The sequence below is a fragment of the Rhincodon typus genome, chromosome 28, assembly GCF_021869965.1.
Source record: "Rhincodon typus isolate 14 chromosome 28, sRhiTyp1.1, whole genome shotgun sequence".
Classification (NCBI taxonomy): Eukaryota; Metazoa; Chordata; class Chondrichthyes; order Orectolobiformes; family Rhincodontidae; genus Rhincodon; species Rhincodon typus.
The window spans coordinates 23,327,241-23,349,745 of record NC_063359.1 but is presented as its reverse complement, the minus strand read 5'-3'; the positions used below and the strand labels follow the sequence as shown (position 1 = coordinate 23,349,745).

Here is a 22,505-nt window from a genome sequence, read left to right as displayed (position 1 = left end):
ATGCTGCTTGGCCTGCTGTGTTCATCCAGCCCTGCACCTTGTTGTCTTAGAATGAGTTAGCACTGGTAGTAATAGGAAAGCATGCAGCACAGCACAGTGAATCTTGCTGGGCTAGTTGGCCATTGCAGTCCCCCCCAACCACGTGAGTGGCTGTGTTGTTCTCTGGCCAAATTGATTATTCACTCCTTGTAAGGAGTGAGGAGCCTGATGTCTGCCAGTTCTGGGCTGTTGGTCTGGTTGTCATCTGTTTTTCGCTACACCTGAGACCAAAGGTGGCATTGAGTTTAATGGAATTACACAGAACTATAGATAGTGGTGATGTCTAAGCAGGTATTATAGTGTCCCTCGTGAGTCAATAGGAAGCATAGAGAGCAGCAAACGTTACTAGTTTGCTAGGATGAGGTGGGTGAGGCCAGTGCAGGGACATGTTTGCAATAGTGAGTTATTGTACAGGAATGTTGGTGAGATATATATGCTATGGCAGAGTTGGAGTGAGTGGTGGCCATGTGAGGGTGAGCTAGCAGAAAATTCTTCCGGCACTGCTGGACATGGAGTTTTCACCCAGAGCATGGCACGATCTAGGTTATCTTTGTCTGGTGGTATGGCCTCCTTGGTGCCTACAAGAGAAAGGACTGCCCTCCTGTCCATTATTTCATCTGCTAAGACTTCCACATCCCTGTCCATGGAGTGGGAAGTGAGCATTCCTTTCCTCTAGGCCAGTCCATACAGTAAAGGCTCAAACATCATAGTGTGAGGGCTAGTTCCTGACTTGCAGCTTCTAAAACAGCATACAGTTGAAGTGTACGGTGTACAGTTGAAGTACAGTGGCTATGAAGTGAGCCCCAGAAGGTCCCGCAGTGACGAGCAGTTCCATCTCTCCAGCATCACAATTTCCTGAGAAAGGTGCCCAAGAGCCAATTTGCATTATTAATGAAGTGATGAGCAGATGATTGCATGGCAAAATTGCTGTGACCTTTGGCAGGCCAGGTGGTATGAGTCTTACTCAACAAGACACTTTAACTAAAAATTGCATCCACTGTACAAGCCAGACTGTTGTCTTGTGGGCTTAAACACTTGGTACTAGACCTCAGATTCTGCTTGATATACCAGTAAGGATCCATTTTCCCAGGTCCTTGAGTTGCAGTCTCCAGTGACTTGGTACCACTCAAATGTTAGCTTCATGCTAGTAGATATAAAGTACAACTTTCGCCGTGACTTTATTAATGTAATTAGGATAAAATTGCCTCAGACATTTGTGAACCATATCTATTCTGCATGCAGTAGTAATAGGTGACCTACTTGTAGCAACTGCATTCTTAGCACCTCTAATGAAAGGGAAAGTTGTCTTATGACACCATTTGCCTTTTGAGCATCGTCGCAATGATTTCTTTATGCCCTGATGACCCCTACCCTCTAGTTTGAATTGACAGCAACTTTGGATATTGATAGAAACCGAAATAACTGTGGATGCTGTAAATCAAGAACAAAAACAAAAGTTGCTGGAAAAGCTCAGCAGGTCTGGCAGCATCTGTGAAGAAAAAATTTCAGAGTTAACATTTCAGGTCTGGTGTTCTGTGGAAGGGTCACCGGACCCAAAACGTTGACTCTGATTTTTTCTTCACAGATGCTGCCAGACCTTTTGGATATTGATAGCTTGCCTTTTGAGTATACATCTTGAAGTGTGAATTCATCTGTTCTCTCCATAGATACCAACTGATTTGAGTGCTTACATCATTTTTTTCTGTTATGATAGTGCTTTCATTTCTGTTTACTTGTCACATTTAATAGCTCTTTAACAAGTGAGCTTTTAAATAGATATTTAGTAAATGCCACAGAAATGTCTGGTCACCAATGACAAGAGTTCACTGAGATGAAAACTGCAAATGCAAAATAACAACTGGAACTACATATTTCGATCAGGACCTTCCTTGAATTTTCAGTTTTTATTACAAACTAATGTAGGCGTAAAACCACAATGAAAGACACCCCGTCCCAAGCTTCTTCATCAAGAATCATCAGCGTACCATCTAATCTTGTTTTCCCAGATCAAAATTTTAAATTTATTTCAGATTACTGGATATTCTAAAAAAGACAAAGCCTGGGGAGTTCTTTTCATGACTTCAATGCAAGTTACGGATAATTTGAGTTGGCACTTTTTTAAAATTAAAAATAAATTTAAATGGGGTGAATGATAACAATATACTAATGAATCACATGCATACGTGCATTGTCTATCATGACTGGATTAAAAGATGCATGGTAAAAGGTATTCATATTGAATGAAATGCTTTGAGTCAATTGGCACAGATGCAAGAAAACTAAAACAAAAATGCTGTCATTTTGCAAGTATGAGTAATTCAAAAGTTGCTAAATTAGAAAAATAAAATTGTAGGACTGAATTTAGCATTTCATTCATAATCACTGAGGCACCCAATGCATGTGAAAACTATGATCAATCTTGCCACTAGATGGTACTGCAAACAATAAGCAGCAGTATATCAGTTCCGGCAGATTTATCTGGCACATTGGTTTTTTCCACTGCAGCCATTGGAAAAGCAGTTCAATAATACGGAACTGAACTAAAAAGAAATCAGCATTCTAGCAATTTATTTTCAATATATGAGTTGATCAGTTCACAGAATAGTGTAATTTTTTTTGAAACTTCACCTGCTCGCAGTGAAAATCTAAACACTTAATTTTCTTTTAGTTGATATTATGAGTAGGATGTGTTTTAGAATTATAGAACAGAAGGAAGCCTTCAGTCCATTATGTCAGTACAAGTTCTGAGAAGGAGTAATTCATCTAGAGCCATTAATCCTCTCCCTGACCCTTCAGCAGCTATAAAACATATATTCTCTGCTCTTTGACAGAGTTTTGTAAATCTGCAAGTTTGGAATATTTTATCCAAGTTTAGAACATTGTTTAAATGTGCTAAAATCTGGACCACAATTATTTGATAGAATTGGAGCCTAATCGGTTCTATTGTCTGGAAACATCCTGTGAATCAGTATGCTGAATATAGTATTTTATTCTAATATAGTGTAGGTGTAATTGTAAAGTTTAAAGGAAGTGGTATCAGGTTTAAAATGATTTAATGTAATGACCACAGTACCATGCTTTACATTAATAAATTATGTACACGTTTTTGTTCATATAAATGTTAAATGATTTCAACTTGTAAGATTCCTTGTTATATTATTAGGTCAAAACATATTTTATATGAAAGACGTTACTGTACTCATGAACAGAACTAGACAGTGATTGGATAGATTTAGTTGTCCTTTCTGATGAATTTTTAACCCTTGCTGTATTGCTATAGGGAGGCCTGAGGTCAGGGATACTCTTGTGAGAAGAAAAAGGAAACTCGGGTCACAGAATGAGGTGCCTTCTGGGAGCTAGACAGAAGCAGAATTCATATTTGACTGGAGGAGATGGTTGTGTAGTGATTAACTTAGAGGGCCAGGCTAGTGCTCAGGGTAAAGGGCACAAATTCAACTACTGCAGGTGATAGAAATTAACAAATGAAAATCTGGAATTGAAAGCTGGCCTTGATAAGGGTAACTGTGAAACTATCTTTGTCATGAAAACCTCTAATTGGCTAATTTCATTTGTCTTTTTCAAGGAATGAACTCTGCCATCCTTAGCTAGTTTGATCTGCATGTGACTCAAATCCATGTCAATATGATTGACTCTTAACTGCCATCTGAAATGGTTACTAAGTTCAAGAATGGACAAGCAATGTTCACATCTTAATGACAGAATTTTTAAACAAAACTTATTGCAAATTTTACGTCAGCTTGACTGAAATATTTGTTTTACCATAATTGTATGATTCTGTTAATGATGTGTCGTGTTGTCAAGGTAATGTAAGAAAGCAGTGAGAAAGTAGAACCTGGAGCATACTGTTTGAGCCCTTTGACATAATAAAGGTGATTTAAAAACACAAAAATGCTTCTAGATATACAGTTCATGGAGTTGGAAGAATAGTTGGGGTTTAAATGGGGATTTAGAGGATTTTTGTTCATCTGCGGAATTCTTGCTTTAACATGATCTACCACTTAAAGCGTGCTGGGACTGTGACCGTTCCACCTGATGAAACTGCACTAAGAACCCATCAAAGGCTGTAAAATCCATATGCTAAATTAAAAATGTTAGTATACATCTACAGGAAACAATTAAGAAGGCAAGTTGCATATTTACCTTTATCACAAGGGAGTTGGAATACAAGAATAAATAAGTCTTTACAATTATACAAGACTTTAATGAAATGGCCCTGGAGTGTGCAGTTTTAGTTTCCCTATACAATGAAGAATATACTCCCTTTAGAACCTTCTCAATTTATAATCAAGACATCTTGGGGCTCACAAAATGGTACAAGATCCATTCATTAACTAAAGTATGCTTTGTGACTGAATACGGTCATTATTTTAAGAATCTTCTAAATGGTGAGCTTCAACAATATTATTCTTTATGAAGGTGTTCTGAATTACTGGACCCCTAGGAAACTCGTGGTACTCTGATCAGTAGGACTACTTGGAAAAACAATTTCCTTCTGTCATTAATAGGGCACTGACGAGTCTTGTTCTCTTTAGCCAGTGCTGCTTTTTGAAAGTCTAGGTCTACCCTCATTAAATGTAGCAGAATTTTCTTACTCTAACCAGTCACTGTAATCTTGGAGTTCAGAATCTATCTATGACAGTTTTTTTTTTTCCTTTTTCAAGACTGAGGGGCACATTTTTAAGGTGAGAAGAGAGAGATTTCAAAAATACATGAGCGGCAAATCTTTTAGAGGTCGTTTGTGTGTGGAATGAACTTCCTGAGGAAGTGATGGATGTGGGCCCAATTACAACATTTAAAAGATATTTGTATAAATACATGAATGGGAAAGGATTGAAGGGATGTGGGTCGGGAGCAGGCAGGTGAAACTAGTTTAGTATGGGATTATGGTCAGCATGGACTGCTTGGACCAAAGGCTCTGTATGACTCTGACTCTCTGCCACTTGGGTGAACTCACTAGTTATGAGTGCAAGATTTTTGCAAATCTTCAACAACTGACTGCTAGCAGCTGTATTTTTAGTTCAGTAGTCCCACTGAGGTAGGTAGACTGTATCATTTCTTGGTGAATTCTGAGCTGTTCAAACTTGTACCTGTGTTCAACTTTAAGCTTCACAAAGGCATTGTGTGTCTCTGGGAGCTCAAATGGTAGATGCAGGTACAGTTACAACATTTAAAAGACATTTGGGCAAGTACATGAATAGGAAAGGTTTAGAGGGATATGGGCCAAGCGCAGGCAAGCGGTACTAGTTTAGTTTGAGAAATTTGGTCAGCATGGACGAGTTGGATTGAAGGGTCTGTTTCCGTGCTATATGACTATTGTAGGTTTTAGTTTAAAAAAAATTCTAGTGCTTCTATAAGAAAAACCAAAGAACTGTGGATGCTTGAAATCAGGAACAAAATCAGAAATTGAAAAACTGAAGAGCTGAAAACAACTGAAGAAGGGTCACTGGACTCGAAATGTTAACTCTGCTTTCTCTTCACAGATGCTGCCAGACCTACTGAGTTTTTCCAGCAATTTCTGTTTTTGTTTCCAGTGCTTCCATATCTTACTGATAAGTTTCTCTTACAGCTTTCAGCTACCATCCGTGCAAGTTCAATGTAATGAATGTTAACATGATCTATTGGGCATAAGGAGCTCTTTGTTTCTGAATCTCTTATTAGGGGTTAGTTATTTGAGTTTGTTGTACTTTCTCTTAAGTGAGACTTGCTTAAGATCGAAGTTTTTCTCTCAGCATGTTAAGCCTGCATTGATTGCTGTGCTGCATGAGACATTCCATCATGACTAGAGCTTCAGTGGTCATGAATTTGTTTAGGATCTCTGAGACATCTTCTTTGCATGATTGCAGAAATCTTTCTAACTCCATAATTCTTGATAGCTCCTGCTTCTGTTCATTTTATAGGCTGTAGAAATTTGAAGATTCACTTGCTTTCATTACTGATTTGAACCAGCACAAGGCTACATTCTGGCTTCCTAGCAGTGGTCTGTCTGCTCTAAGAGAGACTTCTTTATGTAACTTTGCTGTTGCTTTTGTTTTTGTGCAATAAGGGAACACATTTTATTAGTGTACCTTTATTCAAGAAAGGACTGTATTGAAAGAAAACAATGGGTTCTCAGAAACACCATTTACTGAATGCCAAAGTGCAGGGATGTCCATCATTTAGGGTTGGAGTAAATGAATGACTTATGTGCTGTTTCCTCCTTCCGGTTTTCAGGAGTCTGGAATGCTCTTTGGCAGCTAGTCAGTACATTTTTTTTTTTGACACCTCCTTTTCTTGCTATTTCCAACTTCTATCTTGAAAGAAGTGGAGGATCTCCCCATTCTCTTGCACAGCTAAGACTGAAGTAAGTTCAGTGTTGGCTCACTGAAGGTGGTCTAAAGCTGTACAGGCAATTCTGCTTCATGAGGAATTGCTATCATTAGGAATTACATAACAACAAGGTCTACTTAATCTGTTTTCCATTGTATCAAAATGCATATAGCATCTTACTCAAGTACTTGTACTTTCCAAGCCCCAAAATTTTTAATGGAGAGTGGTGCGAGAATTTCTGAGTTTATCGATCATCTAGACTGTATACCATGATATGTCTGGTCCAGTATCCAATTTAAATGTAATTTCCCTACCATTTGCTTTGACATCTGCATGCACAATTCTTTCTGCAGGTCGGTGCTGTTAAGGAAATTGAAATCTTAGTGCAAGTCTGTCACATACCCTAGGATGAGTTCATCACACTTCACTTCAATCCCTCTTTACCACTGAGATTCCTGCAGACAGCTCTGGTCTGTTTAATTTTCAGTGATTTTAGCCCAGTCTTTCTCCACACTTGTGACCATAAAGCTGGCCTGGGTAAGGTTGTCGCCAGTGAGGCTATTTTTCTGCCCTGTGCTGTGCCTTGTTCCTTCATGCACTTGCTGTCGATGTATTTTCAGCGTGCTTATTTCTTCATTTCCATAAGTATGTTCATTCCTGTAATACGTACTGTGGCTGATTTATCTCTTCCCGTTGCTAACCCATGACCCTACCATGGGCTTTCTTTCGCGTTTTCTTCAACTTCTGAGTTGGACTTCCCATTCAGCGGTTCAGTGTCCAGGAACTACACACCCAGGCTCCAGTTCTATGTGAAAACCAAAAGAACTGTGGATGCTGTAAATCAGGAACAAAAAACAAAGTTGCTGGAAGCAACTGGCAGCATCTGTGAAGGATAAAACAGAGTTAACGTTTCAGGTCCGGTGATCCTTCCAGTTCTACGTGATTTGATGTTGATATAATATGATAGTTACTAAGCATGTGTGAAAACATTAACCAGAGAAAGGTATAATTTCCTTTACTTCACAGCATGCACTTCAGTTTATTTAGTTTCAGTATGACTGATGAGCTGTAAATATAAATGAAACCTAGCATTCTCTGCCTACCAGTAGTTTCCTGACACATGTTATAAATTTAATTTCAGTAACATTGGTCAAGTTAGTAGCAATATTTATAATTAACAGTAACAATACTGTGAAAATCTAAAGCATTGAGCAGTTCCTGAGCTGGTAGTTTCTAGAATTGCTTATTCTGTCAGCAGTATAAATGAGAGAAGTGCTGACAGCAGGAGCATTAAAAGAAAGGTGGCTGCCTCAGACTGACAAACCTAACATCTCTATTGCCATCATGAATGTAGGTAGTAATGTTGCTTTGTGTTGCTTTTCCTGTACAGCCATTCTGTAGTAATTTAGGAAGATGTGGAAAAGACAAGTTTTATTTTCCAAACTGCTGTGTATCTGCGCATGACTCCTCTGTGTACACACACTCCGAGATAAGATTTTTTTATTCTTGAACTACCTGAATGATTAAAGAAGGCAACTTGCTGAATGATTGAGGAAGCCCTGTATAGTTCAATAGTTAAAAGGGGTGATCAAACCTTGGTTTAAAGAACGTCTTGAGAAAAAAGCAAAATAAAGAAATGAGAAAGGTTTAGGAAGGGGAGTCCAGAGCTTAGAGCCGAAAGGGCAGAAGACATGGCTCCCTTCAATAGTCAAATGAGGATGCATAAAAGGCCAGAAGGTGATAATGTTGGAAAAGGTGACAGGAAGGAGCCCTGAGGTAATAAGGATGTATAGACATGAGTAATTATGGAAAGATTTTAAGTGAGCCAGTTATGGTTTTGAACACTAAAAGGTCATGAAAACTAATGTAGCAGTATAGATGGAATAAAGGAGCACTATGACTTAGTATAGAGAGTACGATGGAGCGAAGAACAGGGAACATAAAAGTAATCAGGAAGAAAAATTGTCTGGATTTTATGATCAGCTTTGAAAGAACAGTGCTAACCATTCATTGCATTTGCATTTGCCTTCAGACTACATCTTGGACTTTGCAGTGGAACCTGCAACAATTGGAATTTTGCAATAAGTCAGAGTTTGATGTTATCCCATTTAATGTTGTTTTTGCTTTGACTTTCATAAAGTTAACAGTGCCTGTAATCTTGTTTCATGTCATAGGATTTTTTACCACTATTTCCCACTGGCCTAAGTAGGATCGAGACACCAACCAACTGGCAGCATTTTGGAACAGTCTCTCTCTCTCCCCCCAACCCTCTGATTTGGGTTCTTTCCCATGTTTTAATCTCTGACTTCCAGCTTCTCCCTATCCTCCAACCCTTTGAAATGCCTTCTCTGCTTGTCCCTTACCCTCCAGCATGCAACCCATCCCTACCCTGGCCCTCTGATTTGCAGCTTCTGCTTGCCTCTGAACTACCAATATATGGCCTTCACTGTCCACAACTCTCCCACTCACTACTTTTCTCTCCTGAACCTGCATTCCCAATCAAGATCTGAAACTGATTGAAAACTGGAACTCTGGGGTTGTGGACGTGCTGCTCCCAGTGATGCGGAAGTGCTGCACTGGGCCAGTAATAATCCGTGCTTCTTTAAAATGTTCCCTCTCTGTGCTATGTTACTGTGTTGAAGTAGTTTCAATAACTTTTGAAGACTGCTCTTTCTAAAATACTCTGCAATTATGTTATAATTAAGTTTGTTCTGAGAATGCTCCTTTACACTTACACCTCCCTTACACAGGGGAGGCAATGGCCTAGTGGTATTATCACTGGACTGTTAATCCAGAGACCTAGATAACATTCTGGAGACCTGGGTTCGAATCCTGCCGTGACAAATGGTGGAATTTGAAATCAATAAAAATACCTGGAATTAAGAATCTAATGATGACCAGGACTCCACTGACAATTGTCGGGAAAGACCCATCTGGTTCACTAATGTCCTTTAGGGAAGGAAACTGCCATCCTTACCTGCTCTGGCCTACATGTGACTCCAGACCCACAGCAATGTGGTTGACTCTTAAACAGCCCACTGGGCAATTAGGGCTGAACAATAAATACTGCCTAGCCAGCGATGTCCTCATCTCGTTAACAAATAAAGAAGAGTTCCATGCAACTTCAACTTAGACTGCTCACTTGTGTGGCAACATCCTTCTATGGCATTGCAATTCTTTCTGGAACTTAGTCCCTTGTACTTCTGTATACTACAGTCGTTTTTTATCCCTTGAACCCTTCTTGTGAGTGAGAGCTGTGGAGACGAGTGTTGAAAGGTTGAAGGTCCAGCTGGATGGGCATCTTAAAAAGACATAGACATAGATTATAAAATATTCAGTTATGCACCTTGCACCACTAGCGTCTACGGTTACATAATGACACAGCTTTGGATCAGATCTGGATCTTGGTTGGGAATGCAGGTTTAGGGGAGGGAGGCAGGACAGGGAGCAACAAGAAGTCAGAAGACAGAAGATTTGGGTTGGAGAGAAGCTGCAAGTCGGCGTTGGAGATGGCAGAAACTAAAGTTTAGAGATCAGGGAAGGGTGAGGCCACAGGAGAGAGCACTGGAAGGCTAAGGAGCAGCTGCAAGTCAGAGGAGTAGAAAAGGGGAGAGGCCACCACGTGGAGGATCAGGAGGTGGGAGAATCTAGGATGGAGAAAGGCCGTAAGACAGTTTTCGTCAGGCAGAAGTCAGAAGTTGTGTGTTGCGAGGTGTCCAGAGGCCACAGGTCAGCAGGGCGGACAGAAGCCACATGTCAGACAGACTGGTAGAAGCAGCAAGTCAGAAAGTTGGGGACAATAACAGGCAGCAAACCAGCGATCCAGAGGCAATCAGATGCTCCATTGGTGGGCCTGGATCAGTCAGAGGCTGCAGGTTGGAGGGTCGGAAGGGGGAGTGGTCTACAGCAAAAAGAAGGATGAGGGAGAAGGGTCTCTGTTCAATAACAGCACATGGTACAGTGCTGTAAGTGAACCTTTGTCTTAATATTAAATGTTTATTCAGTTATGAAACTATTAACGTTTCAATGTAAAATATTTCATCTTGCATATTATAATGTGGGTGTTTTTTCTTCCCCAACAGGGAATACCTTGCATAACCTAATCACAAAATAACTTGTACTGCAAAATCTGGACAAACCGTTTCAAAGATTTTGTGGCAGCTCCAGATGTTGCAAATTGTTTCATTATGAATGAAGTACTCTGAACTCTGTGTTGGAGAAGATAGCAGCCAATATGCACACAGGCAGGTACTGCTGATGGTAGTCACAGAATTGTTATTATATAAGGGCTAATTAATATTATAATCTTTCCATAGTTTTGAGTGAGTTATGGAGACACGATGGCAGGGATGGCATTGTTCTGAGCAGGTTACAGTATTAACACTTATTCAGGGGTAGCCTTTGATACAGAAACAGGTCTAAACACTGCTTGCAGCATGAGGCCGATAAGAATTGGAAGGTGTAAAGAAACAGTAATGGGTTGCCAGCCTATGAAGGGATGTTTAATTTAGTTAATCTTGTGAGAGTAAAATGTACTACAAAAACACGGTTTTATGAATGAATGAATGGAAGCGTAGTATAGTAAACATACAGTTCTTGTGAGTGAATTAGTAAAGAGAATCATGATACAGTATCTCGCAAGTTTAATGTTTAATCCAACAAGCAGCACCCCCTGCTGTACTACACTGAAATGTAAACTGAAATTATATGTTCATATGCTGTTATATCTTTAAAGGTGAGCTGGTATCATGATCATCTGACTATGGATAGATTTTCACCCAATAGCCCTGCTCCATTTTAAGAGCCAGAATTAATTTAAATTGTTTCAACTCATTGTTGGAAAATATTGGTTGGCCTTTGGCAGTTGTCCATTTTTCTGAATAAAGGTAGCTTTCTATAGGATAGACTGATCTCCAGACCTGTAGTAACGAGGATGAATTTTTAGATACCAGAGAAGCATTTTGTGGCCTCACAGAAACCTAACACACCAACTTATCTGTTTGCTCCACTTTGCCTGGACAGTCAGCAGATATAAGACAAGGCTGAGCCTTCTGCATCATTCTGACGTAAGTTTGGCAAATAACAGACTATATATGTCATAAGGGTCTGATTTACATTTTAAATAGGCCTACAGTACAACTGCGACAGGATCTCTGATTTTCCCGGCTGCAGATCCAGAGGAACAATGTAGGTGTGATGGGACCAGAGTGATACATAATTCCCCACCATTTTCAGGTTATTATCATGCCCTTCCCACGAGATGAAAGATCTTAAAATACATCCAGAGTTCACCCACAAAGTCAAGTCTGTCAATTCCATTAGAGGTTTTGCATATTCTAATGTCAACATTAAAGCTGCTCATTGTATCCCAGTCCTATTGGAAGTAGAAATGAAAATAAAGTGCGGGAGAGACTCAGCAGTCTGTCAAGCATCTAGGTAAAGAGAAACAGCTAATATTACAAGTCCAAGATGACTTTTCTTTGGAATGTTCTGGTGAGGTCAGTTTTGTAGAACTGCAGGAAATCTGAGTTAGGAGGGGGCAAAGCCGAAAGGAAATATCAATACAAGGAAGAGAACTTTAAATTGAACGTATTGAAGGACTGGGAACTAGTGTACTTCAGCTAAAATAGAAGTATAAACTCCTTGTTTGTAGAAAAGGGACATTTCCCATTAGTAAGGAAAAAGTGTTAAGTTTCCAGACACTTAGTTTTCAAAAAAATCTTATCAGTAGTTCTTGTGAAGTTGTTGATGTTGTATTGCTCCAGAATTGTGCTGATGCTTAGGAACATGTTGTAATCTCATCCAACTCTGATCAGCTGTTTTATAATACTTGTGTGGTCTCAGAACATTATAAATTCAAAAAATAATAACCTATAGCCACACACTGTGATAGGGAAATACATCAGGGTTTAAAACATAGCTACAGCACACAAGTACTCATCCTGGAGGAGCTGAGAAGCTATTTGCTGGTGTCAGAAGGTACCCAAGATATGTTTTTTCCATATTTCATCACTTTGATTGTACAGAAAAAATATACAATATAAACAGCACTTCACGTTACATTGCTCAGTATTCATAAGAAGGAATGCACAGCATCTTAATGTACACTCTACACTTACGGTATACCCATGTTTCACCAGGGTTTACTGCTATCATCACCTAGTTGGCATTAGCTTATTAATATAGCAAGCAACAATGCCAAATCCACTTTGTGAACACAAACTATCTACATGTCGCAGTTAAGATCACAGAGTGGTTTCAGCACAGAAAGAGGCCATTCGATCTATTATTATCTATGTCGGCATTCTGAAAGATCAACTCACCAAGTTTCACTTCCCTACCTTATTCCCTGTAGCTCCTGCATTTTTTTCTACAAATAATTATCCTGTTCTCTTTTAAAGTCACAATTGAATCTGCCTTCATCAGACTTCCAGGCAATCCATTCCAGATCATAAAGACGTTGCGTTAAAATATTTCTCTTCTACCATTGTTATATCCTTTTGCCAGTCATTTTAAATCAGTGTCCTCTGGTTCTTATTTTTCCCATTTATAGAAGGATTTTCTGTCCATATGCTCTAAAGATTTTGAGCACCTTTGCCAAATTCGTTTGTAACTTTCTACGTCAATGATCACAGCTGTAGTTCTAATCTGTCAATCTAACAAAAGTTCTTTATTCCTGGAACCAGTCTTGTGTACTCTTTCCAATACCTTCACATTATTCCTAAAATATTAGTGCCCAGAACTGGATACACTATTCTCATTGAAGCTGAACCATACTTTTATATGGTTAATCAAAACTTCCTTGCTTTGTACTTTGTACTTTTGTTTCAGCCTACTCCAACACTTTCAGTGGTTTGTATACATAAACCCCATCCAACCCCTAGTCATTCTGCTCCCGTAGCCATATGCAAATTGTGTTCTTTTGTATCATTTCATCTTGTTTATCCTGCCAAAATAAATTACTTTGTGTTCTCTGCATTAATTTTCATCTGCCACTTGGCCACCCATTCCTTCAGCCTGCCTGTCATCTTTTGAAGTTTGATACGGTCTGCCTTATTGCTCACAATACTTGCAAATTTCCTGTCATCCACAGTTTTGAGACTTTAGCCGGTACACTCCAGTCCAGGTCTTTAACATATATCAAGAGAATCAAGTGTCTTAAGAACAATTCAGGAGGAGTTACACTGCATACCTTCCTCCAGTTAAGAAATATGGCATGATTATCTGCTGCCCCAATAAGTTGATAACACGTTTCTTTCAATTTAGAATATGACCTTTTTCTAATTGTTTGACGTCTGTCTGTGAAAGATGACTGTGGAGACTGAAAGGATTGTGGTTCCCATGTCAACCACTCTAGCTGAGAAGAAATGGCCCCAAATTATTGGGTTTGTTATGCCCTGTGTGCTCGAGTTCATGTCGTTCAAGAGACTGGAAAAGAGGCTAAAGTTCTGTAATAAGGTGCAGGGCTGGATGAACACAGCAGGCCAAGCAGCATCATAGGAGCAGAGAGGCTGACGTTTCGGGCCTAGACCCTTCATCAGAAAAGGGGGAGGGGAAGGGGGTTCTGAAATAAATAGGGAGAGAGTGGGAGGCGGATAGAAGAGGGATAGAGGAGAGGATAGGTGGAGAGGAAACAAACAGGTCGAAGAGGCGGGGATGGGGCCAGTAAAGGTGAGTGTAGGTAGGGAGTTAGGAAGGGGATAGGTCAGTCCAGGGAGGACAGACAGGTCAAGGGGGCGGGATGAGGTTAGGAGGTAGGAGATGGAGGTGCGGCTTGAGGTGGGAGGAGGGGATAGGTGGGAGGAAGAACAGGTTAGGGAGGCAGGGACGAGCTGGACTGGTTTTGGGATGCGGTAGGGGGAGGGGAGATTTTGAAACTTGTGAAATCCACATTGATACCATTGGGCTGCAGGGTTCCCAAGCGGAATATGAGTTGCTGTTCCTGCAACCTTCGGGTGGCATCGTTGTGGCACTGCAGGAGGCCCAGGATGGACATGTCGTCTGAGGAATGGGAGGGGGAGTTGAAATGGTTTGCGACTGGGAGGTGCAGTTGTTTATTGCGAACCGAGCGTAAGTGTTCTGCAAAGCAGTCCCCGAGCCTCCGCTTGGTTTCCCCGATGTAGAGGAAGCCACACCGGGTACAGCGGATGTAGTATACCACATTGGCAGATGTGCAGGTGAACATCTGCTTGATGTGGAAAGTCTTCTTGGGGCCTGGGATGGGGGTGAGGGAGGAGGTATGGGGGCAGGTGTAGCACTTCCTGCGGTTGCAGGGAAAAGTGCCGGGTGTGGTGGAGCTGGAGGGGAGTGTGGAGGCTCGGGGACCGCTCCAGCATCTGCAGTTCCTACTATCTCTAAAGTTCTGTAATATTGAGTTTCAGCCCATTTTTGTACATCTCATTTATTGCTGGTGAGCACAGAAGTCATTGCTTGAAATAGATGAAAGCTTCATAATATTAGAATGACATAGCTGTGACATCATTATGTCATCTGCATCTTTTACTGCAGGCCTTTGCTGCTATCTAGCATCTGTAACATTGAGAGGGTGCAGTCCTGGTTTGTAGATTTGATGTCATTAGGGGAAAAAGCAACATGATCTACTGCCATTTAATGCATGCCCCTAATCCCAGACCCTGTCATTTTTGCCCATTGATTTGCGGTGAGCAAATCTATTGATGGGAATGGCATTATTTAAACCACTTTGGTTATCTTTATCTTTATACCTTAAATCATGGATAATGTAGCTAAGGCTGTTATGGTAAAATTTTAAAGAATTCATGAAAGATAGAGGCCAACTGGACAAGGTCCACTATAATAACCTGTATTGAAAGATGTTCCAAAAAAAAATCACTGGTTGAGTCCTGGGATGAAGGGTTGTCTTATGATGAAATACTGGACAGGTTGTGCCTATTACCTTTGATAAGGTAAGAAGAAGCAGGGAAGAAGAGATCTTATTGAAACACATAAGATGCTAGGGTGGGGATGGTACTTGTTGAGAGGACATTCTGGAGTAGGGGGTCTCCTATTTTCAAAGGTAATTAGGAGAATTTCTCTGAATTAATTAAGCTTTGAAATTCTTTACATCAGAGGACAGGAAAAGCTAGGTCATTGAAAATATTCAAGGCTGTTATTGGCAAATGTTTTTAACTTTATGGAGTCCAGGGTTATTTGCTTTTGGGTGATACCTGATGGTACAAGCAGAAAAGCAGAGTTGAGGCAATATCTAATCAGCCATGATCTTATTGAATTTTGTCCTTCTCTTGATCTTTTAAAAGCTAGATCATGGAGATCTGAAAATCTAGTTTTTCTTTTTAACCTTTGAACAGCTGTGATCTACCAAACGTGCTCGCTGCTTTTCTTTATTCTCTGTCTTGTTATCTCCATCAGACCCTGTGTTTTTGTGCTACATTTTGCTCATGACAGTCTTCGCCAACCAAAGTCTAAATTTTTCGCAATGGATGTACTGTTATTCTTTGCCAGCATGAGATTGTGTGGTATATATGCTGGGAAATAGATCTGAACATCGGCTCCTCTTTGTTTCTTCTGCTGTACCTAGGGAAAGAATAAAAATGTTTCGCACATCTAATCGTTGGCATCTGGTATTAGTTTTCTATATTAACATGGCTGTGCTGTTCTCTAAATATTTGGTTGTCAATGCATGACTCGGCAGGATAGAGACTAAAAAGTTAACTGCTATTAACTCCCAAATGGAGCTGCATCCAAGCCCCTCACTGGTTTTTGTTCCTTCTATGAAATTAGCTGTATGTATTGAGCAATTGATGATACTTGACAAACACTGACACTTGCATTTGAAGGTGGTATTCTTTCCATCCCTAAATTCTCTTTTTTCTTTTCACCACCATCACCTCCATGTAGGCCTCCTTAAAATCTATCTCTGAGCTTTCTGTCGACCTTCCAATATTTCCTCCTTTTGGCTCAGCACTCAGATTTTTTTTCATAGAATCATTGAGTCATACAGCATGGAAACAGACCCTTAGGTCCAACTAGACCACACCAACCATGTTCCCAAACTAAACTAGTCCTACTTGCCTGAGTTTGGCCCATATCTGTTTCCAAAGCTTTCCTATTCATGTACTTATCCAAATATATATTTTTTAAATATAGAACCATACCTGCATACACCACTTCCTCCGGCAGTTCATTCCACATAGGAGGTATACACTCTGTGTTTAGAAAAAAATTACCCCTTGCATACTTTTTAAATCTTTCTACTTTCACCTTAAAAATATGCCCCCTAGTTTTGCACTACCCACCTTGAGAAAAGACCTGTGCTATTACCTTGTCTATGCTCCTCATGATTTTAAAACTTCTTTGAGATCGCCCCTCAAGTCTACACTGCAGTGGAAAAAATGGTCCCAGTCTTTCCAGTCTATCTTTATAACTCAAACCTTCCATTCTTGGCAACATCTGGTAAATCTTTTCTGAACCCTCTCCAATTTACTAATATCCTTCCTATAGCACGGCGACAAGAACTGTACACAGTACTCCAGAAGAGACCTGACTAACGTTCTGTACAATCTCAACATGATATCCCAACTCCTATACTCAAAGGTCTAAGCAACGAAGACAAGTGTGCTGAACGCCTCCTTAATCACTGTCTACGTGCAATGTAAATTTTAAAAAATTATGTGCCTGAACCTCTAGGTCTCTCTGTTCTACAACACTACCCAGGGCCCTACCGTTAATTGTACAAGTCTTGCCCTTGTTTTGTTAGGGACCAGACCAGACCCCCTCAGAATATTTAGGAACATAGCCTAGACACTAACTTTTCCTTATTTTAAAGGCAGATATAACATGCTGTATTCCATATACAATTCAGTTGGTCAAACTACTCAACGTTAAATAAAACCATTTATTTAAAAACTGTAGTTAAAATACAACTAAAGAAAGAGGAATTTAGAATAATTTAACTGTATTGGAAAATTTAACAGAATAATAGGTACAGTAAGTATTACTAATTAACTGTTCCAATGTAGTAATATCCCATAAACACACCCCTTGGCAAAAAGGAAAATTCAGAAAAATAGAGTTGTTTCATAGGTAATCCAGCAGCAAAGAGAAACCCTAGCTTCTAGCTATAAATGAGAGAGAGAAAAGATAGATTCTACTTCAAGCCCACAACAGCAAGTGCTTTAAGCTAAAACTTAAAAACTGAAAAAAAAAAATAGGAAGCCTAGTCCTTGAGAGCTTGCCACACCCAGCCAGGCTGCCTCCATTGTTCCAACTGTAAAAATCCACAAGGCCTCACAAGCTGTTTAATGGCTTTGGCACACAGCTTGCCACTTCTGCCTTTCAATCACTCTTTTTAAAAAAAAAACAAAATAACCTCTTAAAGCAACAACATCATTGTAGTTTGTTTTACCAAAATGCAATACCTCACATTTATCCAAATTAAACTCCATCTGCCACTCCTCAGCCCATTGACCCAATTGATCAAGATCTGTTTGTAATTTTAGATAACCTTCTTCACTGTCCACTATAACAACCAATTTTGGTGTCATCCTTAAACTTACTAACCTCATCTCCTAAATTCTCAGCCAAATCGTTTATGTAAATGACGAACAAAAGTGGACCCAGTACCTATCGCTATGGAACACTGCTGGTCACAGGCCTCCAGTCAGGAAAACAGCCGTCCACACCATCCTCAGTTTCCTACCGTCAAACCAATTTTGTATCCAATTGGCAAGCTCTCCCTGAATCCCATGTGATGTAACGTTACTAATTAGTCTACCATAAAATGTTTAGAAATTGAAGAATTTTGTTGAGGCCACTGCATACTTAAAGTTTGTTCTTACCATTGTTGTTATTGATAACTGCTAAAAGCCAGACATGCATCATACAGGTGTTATATGTGGAATGATTTGCCACAGCGTTGTGGAATTAAGATTCCTACTGAAAGTTAGTATCATGAAGTGTATGATATTAGTCAATAAGTGACCATGGCCAAATGTTGCTGTAAGCAACGACAGAGCTCTAAATAGATTGTAAAACAATGAAGAAAATGCAGAAGAAATAGTTCATGCCAGCAATTATTGCTGAATCCTGTTAACATACAATCACAGAATGGTCTCCTACCTTACCACTCCTGGTGACCTTGTTTGACATTTTGAGGTCCACCTGATTAACAACTACATACTGTATTCCGTGACTACCCTTTTGACTGACTTGTTGGTTGTTCAGGAAGGGATGGAAGGGAAATGAGATATCCCTCATCAGTGTATCATGTTCCAGTATGCTATGAATTTTCAGCCAATTCTTTTAATTTTAACAAGTAGACTATTAAAATAGCTGCTTCAAGTCATGTGGGCTTTGGCACTTTGAGTGTTGGATAGTCCTGAGTCTCAAGGAAATAACTAAGTATGGTCACTCACAACCATCCAGTGAATTTGCACATCCCTTAGATTGTAAAAGTGTGATTCTTTGCTTGCTTGCTTGTTTTCTAGGGGGTTTGATGAATCATGTGGGTTGAATAAAAAGATGTCTGTGATCGGTGTTGTGCAAGTAAACATAGCAAGTTGAAAAATATTTGTCATGAGTCTGTTCTTGCACCTTGAAAGATTAAGAAGCATACATTCTGAGGTTGCAATCATCCTAATGGATATTAACAACTTCCTCCATTGTTATAACAAGATGTAGACCTGGATGAACACAGCAGGCCAAGCTCCATTGATGCTGCTTGGCCTGCTGTGTTCATCCAGGTCTACACCTTGTTATCTCAGATTCTCCAGCATCGGCAGTTCCTACTGTCTCCTTCCTCCATTGTTAAAGTGGTTTACTGGCTTGGCCTCAGATATTTAAAGTTCTGTCATATTCTCCATGTCAAAGTGTAGTTTTCATATTCAGGTTTCCATATACATGTCATCTGTATGTATGATGACCTCGGCATTGTATAAGTTTAGTGTTGGGATTATTATCTGTTCAGACACCTGAAAAGCAAATTCATTCATCATGCATTCCTCCTCAACTCCTCTCTCTTTTCCACCAAAAGATGCGGAAATCATCAAAGCAGGAGTGATGACTTGAAACAGGGAGCTGCAATTGGCAGTAGCCCACAATATTGTTGTGGAGCCAGATGGAAAATCCCTGCTCTTCCTATCTCCAAATGAATCACACAAAGAGGAAAAAAGACAATATTGTTGATGGTCTCTAGCATCCACTTAACTCCATCTAAGAATCTGGAATGACTGCCAAATTATGTTGCAAGGTGGTAAAATTGTCATTGAATCTTTCAGATGCAAATGAGGGGCATAGAGAACATATTTCAGGCACCTTTAAGGAACTCTGATCAAACCATTCATAGTGCCATTAGAGCTTAGTATCATGAAGTTAGAGATTTTTTTAATTGCTTGTTTTTTGTACAAAAAGGGGTATGGTGAAGTTCAGTCTTTTTATGAGGCATCTCAATCATACAATGAATTATGAAGTCATTAGCAATTGTTTAGACATTTTTAATAAGCTTAGCACACAATAAGTACTATAAACTTTTAATGCTCCATGCACTTCTAGGTTGCATTGTCACATGCAACATGATGCTAAACAAGATAACACTGTGTTGACCTGGAGGAACACATCAGGCCAGGCAGCATCAGAGGAGCAGGGAAACTGACATTTTGGTTCGGGACCCTTCTTCAGACCCGAAACGTCAGCTTTCCTGCTGCTCTGATGCTGCCTGGCCTGCTGTGTTCCTCCAGCTCCACACTGTTATCTCAGACTCCAGCATCGGCAGTGCTTACTATCTGTGATGCTAAACAAGCTTTGGTGCCTAGTCATAGAACTGATACCATCTAAAATTGTGGTAAAGGGTAATTTATTTGTGTGCCCCATTACTTTTATTTTGAAAAAGCATTTAAGGAATTATTTAACTTTTACAAATGTTAGTTGAAATATTGAAAGGTTTGTTCTGATTTGTGTTTCATTTTTAAATACTTAAATACAACTATTAACTTTAAGTTTAATCTCAATTGAGACTAATTGGTTATTTGGGAAATGAGTTCTCATTCTTGAATCTCTTGCTTAGTGGGCCATTTTAGTTTTGGAACCCATTGATCATAGAGTCATTTACAAATTTATTTGCTATTGGAACAAAATGAGAAGCCTTGCCAGGGTTGAAAAGATTAATAACATTGAATGCAACATGTCTACTTTAATAGGATTCAGATTTTCAGGGATGTGATATGAAATTCCAAATCTGGTTTATTAAATGTATGCACTATTTGATCGGAATGGAAATTCACCATCTTAAGGTATTGAATAATTGATTTTTGTGCCAAATGATGCACATGTTCACACTTGCAGAAAGACAACTTTTTGTGGGATCTCATGGTATATTATGTAAATTATGTTTCTGAAAAATGCTGCTTGTGATTTATTTTCAGAAGATTTGGATTGCAAATGATTGTCAGTGGTTGAAATATCAAAGTGGCCATTTTTTTTACAAGTTCATAATTTTCTTCTGTTAAAAGTAGAGATTCTAAAACTTGGCACATTGTAAGGGAGGATGCAGGATGTTTTAGAGTTTCATCGCTGTTAAGTGGGACAAGTAGATGTTGGCTGCTTTCCTAGATGTGCTAAAGGGAATTTAGCAGCATAGCTTCCTCAAAGTAATTATTACGTTCCTGTTATTGGTTAGCACAGAGGAATATTGACCGAAGTTGGGCTTTGTTAATTGTCTCCTTTCTAATTGGTGTGTGACAAGAGCAGATAAAGGGAATATTATGCACAAAATGTACATTCAAATGAAAATTAAAAGCAGTCTTACAAATGCACTAATGGTTAAGATGATGTTTGTTTTTCAGCAATCAGGGAGGATGGAATGCCAGGAGGTAGAAACAAAAGTATTGGTCCTGTTCAGGTATGTATTTTGTCAATCATGGAAATTAAGCTATATATGGTAATATAATTTTTTTAAGTATTCTGTTGTTAAATGAACAAAAAAGTTTCAACAAACTATTTTGTGAACATGATGTAATATTAACAATAATTTTTTTGAAGTAGCAAATATTTTTAATTTTTCATCCTATTTCAACTAATTTGGCTAAACCATGGTCACCTTGTTTAAAACAGTTATCTACAATTTACCTTTGGAAAAAAATATCTCCAGTCTTAAATTTATGGTAAAACAAGGTACTTTGTACATAATTTCCTTTTGTGTGTGCTAGTAAAGAGGTTTTTTTTATATTTTCAAAATATTTTTGGTGTAAGTCAAGCACAGTACTTTATCCAGCCTTTTTATGTTGATGTAGAATGTTTCAGTTTATATTTTGGGTAAACATATGCTTTTCAGGTTGAGGAAAGATTTGATTATCTTTGTAGCTTCAGGAAAGAAGTTCCATGGTGCAGCTGTTTCACTTGAGAAGATCTGTTTGAGGCCACAATGGGAGTGGAGGAGGTAGAAGGGCAGAATTTACATATCCTCTTGCATAGCTGTTAGTATAGCAAGAGTTAATGTTACTAACTGGGATTATTTGTTTAAGTGATTTGAGTAAATGTAAAGGTGGAACAGGTGTTACTGGATCTGGTAGGCGCTAGGTGACTGAAGAATTAATGAACTCTATTCACAAGAAAATTAATTATCTTGAGTTCTGCTTCACTAATGGGTCTGGATCCAGGTTGATACGAGACGTGGAGGGGATATTGGAAATTATTGGATCAGACTGTGTTCCTTCTGATAGTCTCTTCTAACTGCTAAAAATGGAAAGAAAATGTGGTTACTGATTTCAGAGGATGATCTTCTTAAAATGGAGGCTGGTTGGGATTGAAACTAAAGGAGGAAAGGCTTATATTTATATAGCACCTTCCACAACCATCAGATGTCTCAAAATACTTTACAGCCAGTGAAGTGTTGTCAGTGTTGTATGAAATACAGCAACCAACCTGCACCCACAAACAGTATTGTAATAATGACAGAATAATGTATTTTTGTGATACAAAAACAAAGTTGCTGGAAAAGCTCAGCAGGTCTGGCAGCATCTGTGGAGGAGAAAACAGAGTTAACGTTTCGGGTCCGGTGACCCTTCCTCAGAACTGATGGTGGCTGGGAAAACGTCAGTTAAATGCAGAAAATAGGGAGGTGGGTGGGGTAGGGAGTAAACGATAGGATAGAGCCCAAAGAGAGAGAA

At 39.3% G+C, this 22,505-nt stretch overlaps 1 protein-coding gene across 1 annotated transcript in view; it reads left to right on the top strand.

The window, feature by feature from the left end:
- Positions 1-22,505, top strand: part of LOC109916791 (nuclear receptor subfamily 6 group A member 1) — a 366,169-nt gene that overhangs the window by 294,709 nt on the left and 48,955 nt on the right. The window contains exon 4 of the mRNA XM_048613642.1: positions 21,183-21,238. Within this exon, the coding sequence (XP_048469599.1) occupies positions 21,183-21,238 (56 nt within the window). The remainder of the gene's footprint in view (positions 1-21,182; positions 21,239-22,505) is intronic.